This window comes from Brienomyrus brachyistius, chromosome 22, assembly GCF_023856365.1.
Source record: "Brienomyrus brachyistius isolate T26 chromosome 22, BBRACH_0.4, whole genome shotgun sequence".
Classification (NCBI taxonomy): domain Eukaryota; kingdom Metazoa; phylum Chordata; class Actinopteri; order Osteoglossiformes; family Mormyridae; genus Brienomyrus; species Brienomyrus brachyistius.
The window spans coordinates 3,170,944-3,185,082 of NC_064554.1; the positions used below are offsets into that span (position 1 = coordinate 3,170,944).

At 39.1% G+C, this 14,139-nt stretch overlaps 1 protein-coding gene across 1 annotated transcript; it reads left to right on the forward strand.

Moving 5' to 3' along the window:
• The first annotated feature begins 5,346 nt into the window (after positions 1-5,346).
• On the forward strand, positions 5,347-13,194 carry LOC125718420 (interferon-induced very large GTPase 1-like). Its single transcript, XM_048992273.1, has 4 exons — positions 5,347-5,804; positions 6,980-7,029; positions 9,861-13,028; positions 13,183-13,194. The coding sequence occupies exons 1-4, from the start codon at positions 5,351-5,353 to the stop codon at positions 13,192-13,194; spliced, it is 3,684 nt and encodes a 1,227-aa protein (XP_048848230.1). The 5' UTR covers positions 5,347-5,350.
• Positions 13,195-14,139: the final 945 nt, after the last annotated feature.

Here is a 14,139-nt window from a genome sequence, read left to right on the forward strand (position 1 = left end):
TGAATGTTAGTGCTGGAATTTTGTTTCTGTTACAGACTTATTGGCTTTCCGTCACATGCAGAGGTGTCTCACACCAGCGAATGCACAGAACAGCCTCCCTCAGCATAGCCTGTAAGTCAGCATTAATGCTAAGTAAAGAGAACGGTCATGCAACAATACATGAACATTGTTTACTTACAAGTACAGTAACTTGTGCTACAGTTTTATTGGGACAGAAGTATGCAGTTGTGTAATGTTTTATTTTATTTTGTTGAATTTGAATGCTTTAATTTAGATTATTATTAATGTTCTAGCGGGTAAACTGTAGATAGTACCCTTTAGACTGTCGTGAAATGGGTTTTTAAAATAAGATAATACACTTAGGTTGGGTTGCACCAACATAGTTTAACTTTTTAACTGGATTAAATCAAGATTTATGTACTAATCCTGCTGCACCAAACTTTAAACCTAGTTTACATTTAGTGTACAATATATACTTGTTAAATCTAAACCTTGGGTAATATAAATATATATTTCACTTAAACCTAGATTTTAAATTAAAGTGTGTTGCATCAGTGAATATAAACCTAGTATCTAGCTGAATTAGCAGTGATATTTAAACCACTCCTTGAGGAGTTATATGATGGCTGATGGGGATCGTTTCGAACTGTCAGCAGAGTGTCAAAGACAATTGCATGTTTAAAGGATCAGTACGTTCATTTTAAACTAAGGAAGAAGGAAAAAGCTGGATTTTACAGGAAAGCAGGTTTTAATGAAGTGATCTGAGCTATTGACTGCACCCATATTTTGATTGATAACCCAGGTGGTGAGAATAGGGAACTTTTTTGTAATTGAAAATACTACTGCTCAGTTAATGCCTAAGCTGTGTGTGAAAGTAAATCAACATAACCCATAGCAAAGGTGCGGTAAAAGTAGTGGCTTTTATTTTTAAAAGTTCATAAGACAATTACTTAAAGTTTATTTATTTAGTCTAGGATGCATCATGAATTTCTTTACATTTTGTCAGTATCTATGATGGCAGACACTGAAAGAAAATTAATCCTATTTTAATCATTGTTTAAACTGGTTTATCTAATCCAGGGGGTTTCCTCCGGGTACTCCGGTTTCCCCCCACAGTCCAAAAACATGCTGAGGTTAATTGGACTTGCTAAATTGCCCGTAGGTGTGCATGAGTGAGTGAATGCTCTGTGAGTGTGCCCTGCAATGGGCTGGCCCCCCATCCTGGGTTGTTCCCTGCCTCGTGCCCATTGCTTCCGGGATAGGCTCCGGACCCCCCGCGACCCAGAAGGATAAGTGGTTTGGAAAATTGATGGATGGATGGAACTAATCCAGGGTTAAAACTAAAACATGCAATGCATATCTGATTAATTATAAACCAGTTTAAACCTAGATTTACTAACCCTAGATTAAGTCTAAACCAGGGTTAATTAGTCCATGTTGGTGCAACCCAGCCTTACTGTTTTGCTTGCTTGAGTGTGTGTTGCTACATGACAGGTACCACTATAAAGTTGAGTTACTGGGTTTGAGCTGTTGCAAAACAAAAGAAATACATAGTTATATGCGTGTTGTGATGTGTGAATGGATTATGGACATTTCGAGAACTGATCAAAGCTTCCTTTCTTTGATACTTAGTCTGTACAAAATCTTATTTACCATTTATTTCTGGAAGGCCGAGTATATTCCAGGTAGTTTATTGCATAATGCAAAAACATGCAAGAACAAAGTTTATAAAAACATAACTTGAAAGTCACAAAGTTCATCTCTGAATAAACTACACAAAAAGTTTAGTTTTATATCTTTGCATATTGTATATATGCTTAGTGGAGGTTCTAGACCATTTCAACTCTGGGGGAGGGGGGGCAGACTAAGGCTAATTGTTCTGTTGATGAGGCAGATGCATTTGAACTTAACGTCCCCCAAGTATTACTAACACTAGATTGCCAAAAAATGTTTCAAACCAATAAGTTATTTATTCAATGCTTTGCAGTTACATTTGACAGTTTTTACAAATATGTAACTCACTCAGATTTCTTGTTTAAACTGTCTTGCTTTCATAAGCTTGATTATTTAGTTTCAGCCATTAACTTCTCTTTTCAGCAACTGAAGTGACTCGCCTATGCAGCACACCTATGTTAAGAATCGGTCAAGAAAATGTTTGTGTTACGTTTGTGTTTCAGCCCACATTAATAAATGTAAATAACAAGAATATTAATAATAAAAATAGTTCAGTCTCAAGTAGCATACATATTTAACAAGGCCACGGGGGGGGGGGGGGGGGGGGCATGCATGTTGTTACTGGGGCACTGCTCCCCCCCAGAATTACCCTAGCGTATGCTAGTTCAAAGTGATGACGTCGTTTCCAGTGGACAGCACCCTCTGCTCCTTTTTCCATTCTGCTCATTACATAATCGAGGTTTATGTATTTTACGACTTCATGTGATAAGCATTCTATACTGTATTGGAACCTATTTTTTGTTAAATCAGTATAGCAATGGTGACCAGGGCAGTGAACTAGTGGTGAAGATCAGGAAGAAAAAAGTATGGCAGTGGAAGTAAGATGTGTGACATTCCCCATCACTGAATGACCTGCATGTTTCCTGATTTTTGAACTTGACATTCCAAACCATCCAGTACTCAACCCAAACTGGAAAAACCTGAGATACAAGCAGGGCTGCACTGGCTCTCATTAAACAAACCAAGAACTGGTTTCATGTTTAACACAAAAATGCGAATGAAAAAGAAAAAAGATAAAAATCACCTCATAAATGCCCATTCTGATTGCAAATCCATGTTAGTTAAATGGTTTTTCATTCATACATGAAAGTGATCAGTGACCAGGGCAGTGAACTAGTAGTGAGGATCAGCACAGTGACAAGGAGGAGAATTCAGGAGCACGATTCAATGTGGAAAAAAAATATGGCAGTGAAAGACTGTGACCCTTCTCTTCACTGGATATCTTGCATATTCGATGCTTTTTGAGCACTGAGGCTGCTCAGCTACCAGTTCCAGTGCTGCTCCCTGCTTTAGTTCTTTAGTTTCTTCCTGCCTGTTTAGACCCCTCATGGTCCGTTTTGTTTCTTATGTTTCCTTCAGCCTAATAAAGTCTCCATCTTAAATCAGTCACAACAAGCATCGTTCCTTCATCCTTCTCCATGCCAGTCCGTAACACAGTGGAAAAATTCACGAATGAGTACGTAGAAGCAGGTGTTTTAGTTTTTGCAAAATAGCAAACACGTTTCATGTACAGAGGCACACTGAGACATGTACAATGGCAGGCTGCTTTGGCTGCACTTGAAGCTAGCGTAACAAAAATCCAACAATATTTAAAGGTGTGCCACCAGGAGGCGTAGATTGTCCAATAACAGTTGACTCCAGTCTTGAGACCTGCTACCAAAGCAGTTTTGCCCCTTGGATGCACACTCACCCAATGATATTTGTAAACAAGAAACTCATCTATAAGATAAGGCAATGAGCTGGAAAATTCCCTATCGCCTAGTGACATCATAGATGTTGTAATGTCTTAGCATAATGCATTACTCACCTACTGCACTGCCAGTTGAATAAATGAATAGCACATTCGATTGTGTATAGTACATAATAATTGACAATGATAAACAACTATATTACTGATTCCTGAATTTACTATACTGTACTTTTTATTGTTATTTAGGATATACCACACAGCTTGGTGTGTAGTAAGCTATTCGTATATCATCTAGGTTTTTGTAAGTAAATTCTATGATGTTTGCACACAGACAAAATCGTAAAAACAATAGAATTTCAACTAAAGAATTCCATCAAAATTATGTTCATTTGAACTTTAAATTTCACCTTTATATATGATACATTAATGGATTAGATTGCCATGATCAAACAATGTAGACATCTTGAGTAAATGGAAACATCTCGACTAAATCGTAAGTTTCCATTCCTGGCTTTCAAAGTTGCAAACTTGTGGATCACTTGATCAAAATCAACGCCAACTCACTCCCGATAAATAATACCACAAAATTACTACGCATTGACTGTCCCATCGTAAAAAAGGGGCGACCAGCAACACCTGCTGGCGATACAGGGAAACGAAAAATGGCACAAGTCATAAACGGATAACTATGCGGAAGCGGCTTCCGGGATACCTTCTTTAATTTTCCAATTTAATTTCCTATTTCATTCTTAAAAAAAGGTAGTAATATAGATACACAAATACTAATTACCACAATATTGTAACTGACAAACACCAGAAAAGTTGACAAGATCAGTGAAACATCAGTAGCAACGAAAACAATAATGCAAACTCTCAGCGCGCGCAGAGGAAACTGCGTAAAACGACACATTGTTGTAATTCGGTAATAATGACAACTTTGACCGGAATGCATTAGAAGGTTCTAAAAGTATGCCTAAATTAGCACAGAGTTAGCCAGTGAAGTATTTGAGTGTTCAAAGCAGAGGATTGTGCTGGCAGAAATGTGACAATTCAATTATCACCTGTCATATGATCGTTTCGGTGTCACACCCATCCCTCACTCAGTGTAGTTCACACCCCCCACCCTCTCGTGACGCCATTGATCACTACTGAAATTAATTCATTCGTATTTTATGAGGAAATTAACGGGTCATCTAGGATTATTTAAACATTTTTGGTATTCTTATATTTATTTTATATAAAAAAATTTAATTAATATCAAATTTTAGCCATTACAACAATATTATTTTTTGTGCATTCATCTGAAAAAAGAGAATCATTTTATGTTTCACAGAGAAATCTTCAAGTGGAAGAGATGGCTGATGGGAAAAATCATGATGTACAATCATCAAATGAAAAAGGTGATAATGCATCACAACCTAACCGACCAATAATTACAAAGCTTGCTACAAATTGGTTTCAAAGAGTTATGAAAATGGTCCTCAACTGTCTTACTGTATGTCTAGTAATGTGTTATCTTTAAGGTTTAACTGAATATGGAAAATTCATTGAATTTTACAAAGCACATTACCAATCAGGACTACACAGAGGCAACAAACACATTCACCCACTTTTCAAATAGAATTTTTCTAATTGAAATCTGTTAATTGTTGTTATACAGCTTTTATGATGTAACCTGCTAGTATATCATGATTTATCAAAACCACAGTTAATTATGGATTTATTTTCTTCATTTTATTAAAAGCATAGTAAATGTTTGCAGAAAATTATTATTATCTTGAAGTGTTCCCTTTTAAAATTTCAGCAGAGCTCACCATGTTGCTGGCTGGATCAGGTAATCAGCAGTTTCAGGTAGAAATCTGTGGGCGCCCACAGGTAACACTGAGGAAATGCAACATCTCTGGATGTTGCTTTTCTGTGATCAACATGCTGGGCTTCCAGGACACTGAGGGCGACTGGCTGCAGCAGTTGGTCTCCCTCTGTATCCACGACATCCATGCTTTCCTCCTGCTCGTACCCCTGGGTCAAATCACAGAGAATTGTGGATTGGATTGGCTGCTGGCGACGTTTGGAGAAAAATCTCTGGAGTTCACAATCATAATTATTACATATGATGATGCAAATGAGGACAGAGTCATGGACGACCTGAAGGGAAACACTGTTCTTCAGCAACTTCTATATCAGTGTGGAGGAAGGTACCTCATTTGTCATGAAAGTAAAAATGACTCAGCTGTTGTCACAGAGCTGCTTGAAATGGTATCGGCGAACACCCAACGTTGTGACACCATAGACATGTACAATATGGAGAAAGCAGGCGAACAGCAGCAAGAACCTTTCACTGGACATACTGAGACACCAGAAGAGGAGACTCCTGCATCAGGTATTTAAACAGGATGCTGTTAACATTTGGGAGATATTCTGCTATAATGGAGCTATGACATGGTTATAGAGGTCCAGGGACAGAGAAAAAGATAAGATAAGATAGCCTTTATTAGTCCCACAGTTGGGAAATTTGCATTTTACAGCAGCAAAGTGGACAATGCAATAGAAATAAGCAGAATGCAGAAAGTCCTTAAGCAATAACAGTAGTATGAAACAATAGAAAATAAAATAATAAATACATACAATACGATCAAGAACTGTACAATAGGCCGAAAATAAAGTTTAAATGTAATGTATTAATTGATAAATAACTAAATAAATATGTATATATACACATGTTACTGTATTAGCAGGAATAAAACAAGTATTGTAACATAAAACTGTCTCAGTATATATGCGGAGTATATGAGCATAGGATTAGGTATGTGCTTATTGTTCGTTATAAAGTCTGATGGCAGATAGAAGGTAAGACCTGCGGTATCTCTCTCTCACTACGCTTGGGTGCAGCAGTCTGCCGCTGATGGAGCTGCTCAGTACTGACAGTGTGTCCTGTAATGGGTGGGAGATGTCCTCCAACAGGGAATGTAGCTTAGCCAACGTTCTCCTGTCGCTCACCACCTCCACTGAGTCAAGGGGACCTCCTAAGACAGAGCTGGCTTTTTTAATCAGCCTGTTCAGATTTCTCCTCTCCCCAGTAGAGATGCTGCTGCCCCAGCAGACCACAGCATAGAAGATGACTGACGCCACCACAGAATCATAAAAGGTCTTCAGGAGTGGCCCTTGCACTCCAAAGGACATCAGTCTGCATAGAAGATACAACCTGCTCTGACCTTTACTGTAAATAGCATTTCTTTTGTGGGTCCAGTCCAGTTTGTTGTTCAGATGAACACCCAGACACTTATAGGAGTCAACAATCTGAGTGTCCATCCCCTGGATGTTCATTGGTGTGGGTGGAGGATGTTCGTGCCTATGAAAGTCCACTACCAGTTCTTTGGTCTTTCCAGTGTTAATCTGGAGGTTGTTCAGTTTGCACCAGTCCACAAAGTCCTGGGTCATTTCTCTGTACTCCTTGTCATCCCTGTTAGCAATGAGGCCAAAAGTGAAAATTAAAACTTAAAATGTACAGGGATCAGTCAGATCTGATTTTTTTATGGTCTCTTTCTTAATCACTAGGCAGAGGATATAATTCATCCAGCAATGAAGATGTCACAGTTGAAGTCAAGGTAAATATTTGCTGACTTGGCCATTAGTATTGTTACAATCATAACTTGTATGCATTAATCCACTATATTAGGGCATTTTTCCATCACTGCAGGTACCATTCTTCCAGTCCTTTCCCTTTTTTACTGACTTTGGGTTGAACTCCAGTACCAAAAATATCAAATCAACTGGGGTACTTTTTTGGTACTTTGGGGTGGGACTTGCAAACACTTTCTTTGTCGACTGGTTATGCGAATAGCCTGCCTCTAAACACAATACAACTGCCATCTTGAAAAAAGTTACAAACTCAGAAACCAATAATAAATAAAGTAAAAAAAAATGTAATAATAATGGATGCATGAACAAATGAAGAGACCCAAGCTTTAATTGTGATCTTGTCGTAAGATCAAATACAATGAGATCAGGAAGGCATGGCTGGAAATAGAGTATTTTATATACAGCGGTACCTTGGTTTGCGAGCATAATTCGTTCTGGAAACGTGATCCAAAGCACTCATATATCAAAGTGAATTTACCCATTAGACATAATGGAAACTCAGATGCTTAGTTCCACAATCCAAAAATATTCATATAAAAATAATTAATACAAAATATAATGTAAAAATACATAAAACGAATTAACGTGCACTTTACCTTTGAAAAGAATTGAGAATGGTGTGAGGGAGACGCAAGCGAGGAGAAGAGGAGGGTTATTTTTCAGGACGACTTTCACTATAACTAACGGAATCACTGCTATCTGCTGGCTCACTGGAATCTTTTTGTTTTTGTGCGACTTTAACAAGGACCCTGTTCAATGACAGCCGCTTTTGCCTCCTTTTCGATTTCGCGGAAATGTGGACATTTGCATTGTCGTTAAACAGATTCATCGCTCGCACTGCTACGCCCTAATTCGGGTGGTGCTTGTCTACTAAATTTTGACTATACGAGTGAAGAACGCCAACTGAGACCGAGCATAGGAGACGATTACTCACAATCCCACAGAGAGAGAGAGAGAGAGAGAGAGAGAGAGAGAGAGAGAGAGAGAGAAGAACCATCGGCTCAGTTGTGATCACGTGACGATAGGCAGACAAAGCGTATATGTAATACTCGTATTGCAAGACCTCGCTCGTTTATAAATTAAAAATTATTTTAAATTTTGCTTGTCTTGCAAAACACTCGCAGACCAAGTTACTCGCAATCCAAGGTTTTTCTGTACTACGGTAAAATTTCCAAATATCATAATGTGATTTTGTTGCAATAAATAATGTATTTATAAAGCAAAAATGGAGTTTGACGTAAATTTCGTACAAACCCGTCTAGGAGTGATTTGACAAAAGATGAAAATGATTATCATTGTCTTGGAGAACGCAAGCAGCCCTCATGTAAAAGAAGCGGAGGTTAACTTTAAATTGATTTTTTAAAGATACAGTATACAGTCTGGCCTCGGACATTCGCGAGGTTAGGTTCCAGAACCCGTCGCGAATGGGGAGGATTCGCGGATGTTTGGTCACTAAAATTTATAATATGTGATTATTTCTATAGTTTAAACCCTAAATACCCAGTCATGCTCGCAAAACACATTAATCTCATTTAAAAGTTAGCTTAATACATTACCTTTAAAAAAACCCCAAATGTTTGATGTAAAAACAAAGTACAGTATTGCCCAACAGATATTTGTCACACTAGCACATTTACTGCACAGTATACTAACAGGGACGGATTATGTGTGGGCCCCTGTGCAAAACGTTCGCGAGGGCCCCCCCCCCCCCACCAGCACCACCACCACCACCACCACAACCACCACAATTCAAGGGACCTTGGCAGCCAAACGCCCTCCCTCTAGGGTCAGGGGCCCTTGTAGGCAGAGGATCAAAGAATGTAGGCCCTCTAAAATAGACAAACGAAAATACATTGTTGATAAGCGTTGCAAATTGTTTTGGGCTAGGGGCCCCACAGGCCCCCTGCACCCCAAGGGCCCCTGGACAGCGGCCCCGCTGGCCCGGTCCGTAATCCGTCCCTGTATACTAATGTTACCCCAACTAATTCATAGAACACAGCATTGGCTGCCGTTTTCCTTTGCATTCACAGTAAGTTAATATGAGTAAATGAACGGGACTGTAAACTCATTGAAAGAAGTCATATATGTATAACTGAATAAAATACGTAAAGGAAAATTACGTAAAGACTTACAGAGAAAATAAGTTGAAAAAATACTATGTGTTGCCTAATCACGAAAAAGTGAGAGAGAACAAAAATACATACACATATTAAAAATATTTAATAAAAAACAGTAGAATGAAATTTTCTCAACTTCTGTGAATTCGCGAATTACGAAGCGTGAATGCATGAGGGCTGACTGTACTTGACCTTTTAAAGGTACATTCATTAAAATTGCAAAGTTTGCTAAGTCTCCTTTTTCTGTGACAGAATAAATTCTTTTCAGCAAAACTTAAATCCCACGTGGTATAATGTCCATACATTATGAAGTTATAAATAAGCCTGATCTCAGTCTAGCTGTCTTGCTCTGTGAGAACTGCATTAGGTTAATATGCGATGTTGTTATTAATATTGCACATCGTCCAGCCCTATAATATAATATAGCCCTTCTCTGCTCAAATTCTTCATAAAATACCTTGCTTCTCGTTGTGATGTCAGTCAGCAACGGTATCAGTTTTTACACCAATAGAAAACCAACACCTTGAAGTACTACACTGTTACAGTGGAAAAGCACTCTTTATGAAGAAAAACATAATTTTGGGTTATCTGCTGGCGGGGCTAAAAGAAAGACATAGATTAATATGAGTGGCATTGTTTGTGAAAATTCTACTAAAAGTGTGATGTAATTTATTTTAAAGGACACCAAAGTGAGAGCAGACCAAACCGAGAGCAAGACGGCTGCATGTAAACTACGCAACTCCATGGAAATTAAAGAGCTCCTGATGCGACTTCAGCTACAAGATAAACTAACAACAAAAGACTTTCTTCAACTTGGCTGTTCCTCACTACTGCAGCTGCAAATAGAGAAAGACCTGCCCTATGCTTTTCTGCAGAGACTGTTGATGATGGACTACAGGGCCAGATATGTAACTGTCACAGAGGAGAACAGTAACACATGCAGTGAAAGGTCTATTGATAAGCCTAGAATCAACGATGCCCCAACATCTGCTTTTAATGCTCTCTTCAGAAAAACGGTGAGTGATGACGAGAGCAACAAAAAGAACCGCATCCACCCAATGGATGTTCAGATGGCTGTGTTTCATTGTGCAGATGATTTCCTTAAGCAGTACATGGTTACTAAGCTGTCCCTGTGTCAGTACGCACTGCCACTCCTTGTGATTAACCCCACTACTCAAGAGATAGAATGTTCACTCTGGACATTTCGAAAAATAACCAAAAGCTGGAAGTCACCTGAAGACTCCGGTGAAGTGACAACCAAAGCCATGCCAATCTACAAAGCCGCATTGCCGATGGTGTCAGTGTTCAGGCTAGGCTCAGTGTCCACTTCCAAGTCTTTGCTGTTGAACGGCTTAATCAACCAACGACACAACACGTTCTTCCACAGACACTGTCCAGGAAACAGTCAAAAACGCTTATTGATGGATGGAGTTGTGGAAATTGCTTGGTATTGTCCTTCTGGGAAAGAAACTGATAATTTCCGGGACTGTGTGGCGTTCTGCAATCTCCATGGTGATGCGGAAGAAAATGAGTTGCAGCAAAAGTTTTTGACCAAATCTGCCTCAGTCAATGTTGTCTTTTTACCAAACCTAACCCAAGATAATAAGGCTTTGGTAACTGTAGAGGAGCTTTTCAGTTCTTCTAAACCTCTGATATGTTTGCTTGATGATGATGACAGTGCTGTAACTGAAGTGTCTGAGGGAAAATATAAAATCGGGTTAAAGAATAGAAATCAGTCTGATATAATCGAGGAACTGACAAAGAGCATCAGAGAAAGTTTGTCTAAAGCACATCAGGCCTTCAAACTTGAAGATGCATTGCAGACGTCAGGATTCAGAGTGGATGAGGACAATGACGACTGTAAAAAGGGGAAGGCATGTGCACTCGACTTGCTGGAGCAACTGAAAGAAACCAAGCTGTTCAAAATCAAAGAGCAGTTCCTACCTTGTCAGGGAAAATTGTGGCAAGACTGGAGCCAGAAACACAAAGATCTGTATCGCTTACATGGAGACATTGAGAAGCACAAAAGCCAAATAGAACAGGACATGAGAACAATACGAAGAAAACAAAGAGACTGTGGACTGAGTGACCTAATGACATCATTTATCGATAATCTGGCAACTCTGGACTCAAAAGAAAAAGAATATTTCTTAAAATGGTTGGGGATTCTGTTGGATGATCACTCCATGGGCGCACTGTCAAGACTTCATCAAAAGTATGACAAAAAGTGGTCCACTCTCCTAGATTTAAAAAAAAAGAATGTTTCCTTAAAAATACAACAACATAAACTGGAAAAAGTTTCAAAGCAGTTAGATGCTGTTACGTTTGGAATTGAGCACTTTCTGAGAGAAGTTGGTCAGCTTTATGAAGCCTGGATTGGTCAGAATGAACCGATAACAGTAAAAGGAGGAAAAAGGAACATTTCTTTGCTACCTCAGCTGGCTGCAGAACTCATGATATCTGGGTACCCATTGGAGCTAATGGACGGGGATGCAGCACATGTTCCTCTGAACTGGATAGATGCTGTATTGAATGAAGTCATTAAGCGACTTGGAGACAAACGCATCTTTGTTCTGTCTGTTTTGGGTGTTCAGAGCACCGGAAAATCCACAATGCTGAATGCAATGTTTGGGTTGCAGTTTGCTGTCAGTGCTGGAAGATGCACACGTGGTGCTTTCATGCAGCTCGTGGAACTCAATGAAGACATGAAAATGCAGCAAAGTTTTGACTATGTTCTTGTTGTTGACACAGAGGGCCTAAGAGCTTTGGAGTTGACTGGTAAAGAAACACTCCACCATGACAACGAATTGGCGACTTTTGTCATTGGCCTCGGAGATATCACCTTAATCAACATATTTGGAGAAAATCCTGCAGAAATGCAAGACATTCTTCAGATTGCAGTTCAGGCTTTTTTAAGAATGAAAAAAGTGAAGCTGTCTCCTAGGTGTGTTTTTGTTCATCAGAATGTGGGAGATATTACAGCTAGTGAGAAAAACATGGAGGGGAAAAGGCGTCTGCAGGAGAAGCTTGATAAAATGACCCGACTGGCTTCCAAAGAGGAAGAGTGTGATGTGGGATCCTTCAGTGATGTCATTGCTTTTGATGTAACAAGAGATGTCAAGTACTTTGCACAGCTTTGGGAAGGCAGCCCACCAATGGCCCCCCCAAACCCATGTTACAGTGAGAACATCCAGGACCTAAAACAAACGATATTCTCTCATACTTCAAAGTTAGAGAAAAAAGGAAAAACACTGTCACATTTCAAAACCAGAATCCATGATCTTTGGAATGCTCTCCTGAATGAAAACTTTGTTTTCAGTTTTAAGAATACTCTGGAAATTGCTGTGTACAGAAAACTGGAGACTGAGTATGGAAAATGGACATGGACACTCAGGAGGGCAATGCTGATGACTGAAAACAAACTACATAACAGGATTGAAAATGAAACGTTTGACATTGTACTCGAAACATTTCTTGTTGAAGAACAGATGGGGCCCTATGAGCAGGTTAAGAAAATGATGATTCAATACTTTGAAGAAAGCCATGATAAGGATGTCCTAGTTCAGTGGAATGGGAGATTTCTGCAAAAGATCAGTGAGCTTCATGATGATCTTATTAAAGGAACAAAGAGAAAATTTGATGAAGTTATTCAGCAGAGGGAAGCTTGTAAGAAGGTAGATGAAAAGAGAACACAGTATGAAAATGAGCTTTTCAATAAGAGCAAAGAGCTGGCATTAAAACTGAAAGACATGAGCAATGAAGAGGAATCAAAGAAAGCGTTTGATTCAATGTGGGCAGAGTGGGTTTCAGAGCTGTCACAAGGCAAGACTCCCATTAAGAGCATTATGGTAGGAGACGACGTTTTACGCATCCTGTCTGAAGATAACGAGAGCAGCCTGGTTCACGGTCAAAAAAAGTCTGGATCCTACAAAAATATTTTGTGCTTAGGAAATTATTCACCCTACATATCATTAAAGAAACCTGACGATCTGTGTGACACAGATGAAGAATTGAAAGCATCTTCAGTTAAACAAGAAGACCGAAAAAGTTGGATTAAAAGACTTACTCATTTTTTGACAAAGAAAAACAAAGTAAGTCTGGAATCTCCTACCTTGAACAAAGGCCTAACCCCAGAAGATCAGGAAGGAATAAGGAGTCTATTGAATGGTACTGTTGAAGAAATGGAGGTGTACATTAACAACAAACCAATTTCAACAATGGGCTACAACGACAGTTACATTCAGGAAATTAAGAATGTTGTCAAAGACAAAGTGAAGGATTTTGAATGTCAACAAAGAAAGTTTACGTTCAAAAGAGAATTAATCATAAACCTTTTGCTCTGTGTGTGTGAAATTGCAGAGAGGAAGTTTACTGAGCTTCACATGGAGTTCAAGGAAAAAAATGATGTGGAAATGTACCTAGCCAGTATGAATCTGCAGTACTACAGCATCTTCAAAAGCTACTGTCAGGGGGCAACATCAGCAGCAGTGTTTGCAGAGTTCATCTGCACCAAACTGAAAGGATCCATTTGTCAGGCAGTGTGTGACAAAACAGCCATTGATATAGCTGGAGAAATGAGGGCCAGTTTCCCGGCCTTTAGCGGGAACCGATCAGGTATGGAGGTTCACATCCTGAGATCACTGGCACAGGAAGAGAACTTTGACAAGTTCATGGAGTACATACATAACCCAGAGAAACACTTCAGAAACTTCATAAAACATAATGTGGAGAATTATTTGTGCACTACAAACACTAAAATCCTATCAATAATCAAAAATAACATTACACAGAAGCATCAGTGCCTAGTTCATGCAACAAATACAGCAACAGCAGAAACCAAACAGAGTAAAGGTGATGTAAACATGTGGCTTAAGGTGTTTTCCAGAGAGCTGACTGATGAACTGAGATTTGGAGAAAATGACATCAAAGGTATGAACTATCAAGATATTACTGACTTTG

What these genes read in the sequence shown, in the direction of transcription:
- LOC125718420 (XM_048992273.1), top strand. Translation starts at nt 5,351, where the DNA reads ATGCTGGGCTTCCAGGACACTGAGGGCGACTGGCTGCAGCAGTTGGTC. An exon ending in AGAGGAGACTCCTGCATCAG is followed by an intron (nt 5,805 to 6,979) that starts GTATTTAAACAG and finishes CTTAATCACTAG; the next exon opens with GCAGAGGATATAATTCATCC. An exon ending in ATGTCACAGTTGAAGTCAAG is followed by an intron (nt 7,030 to 9,860) that starts GTAAATATTTGC and finishes TTTATTTTAAAG; the next exon opens with GACACCAAAGTGAGAGCAGA.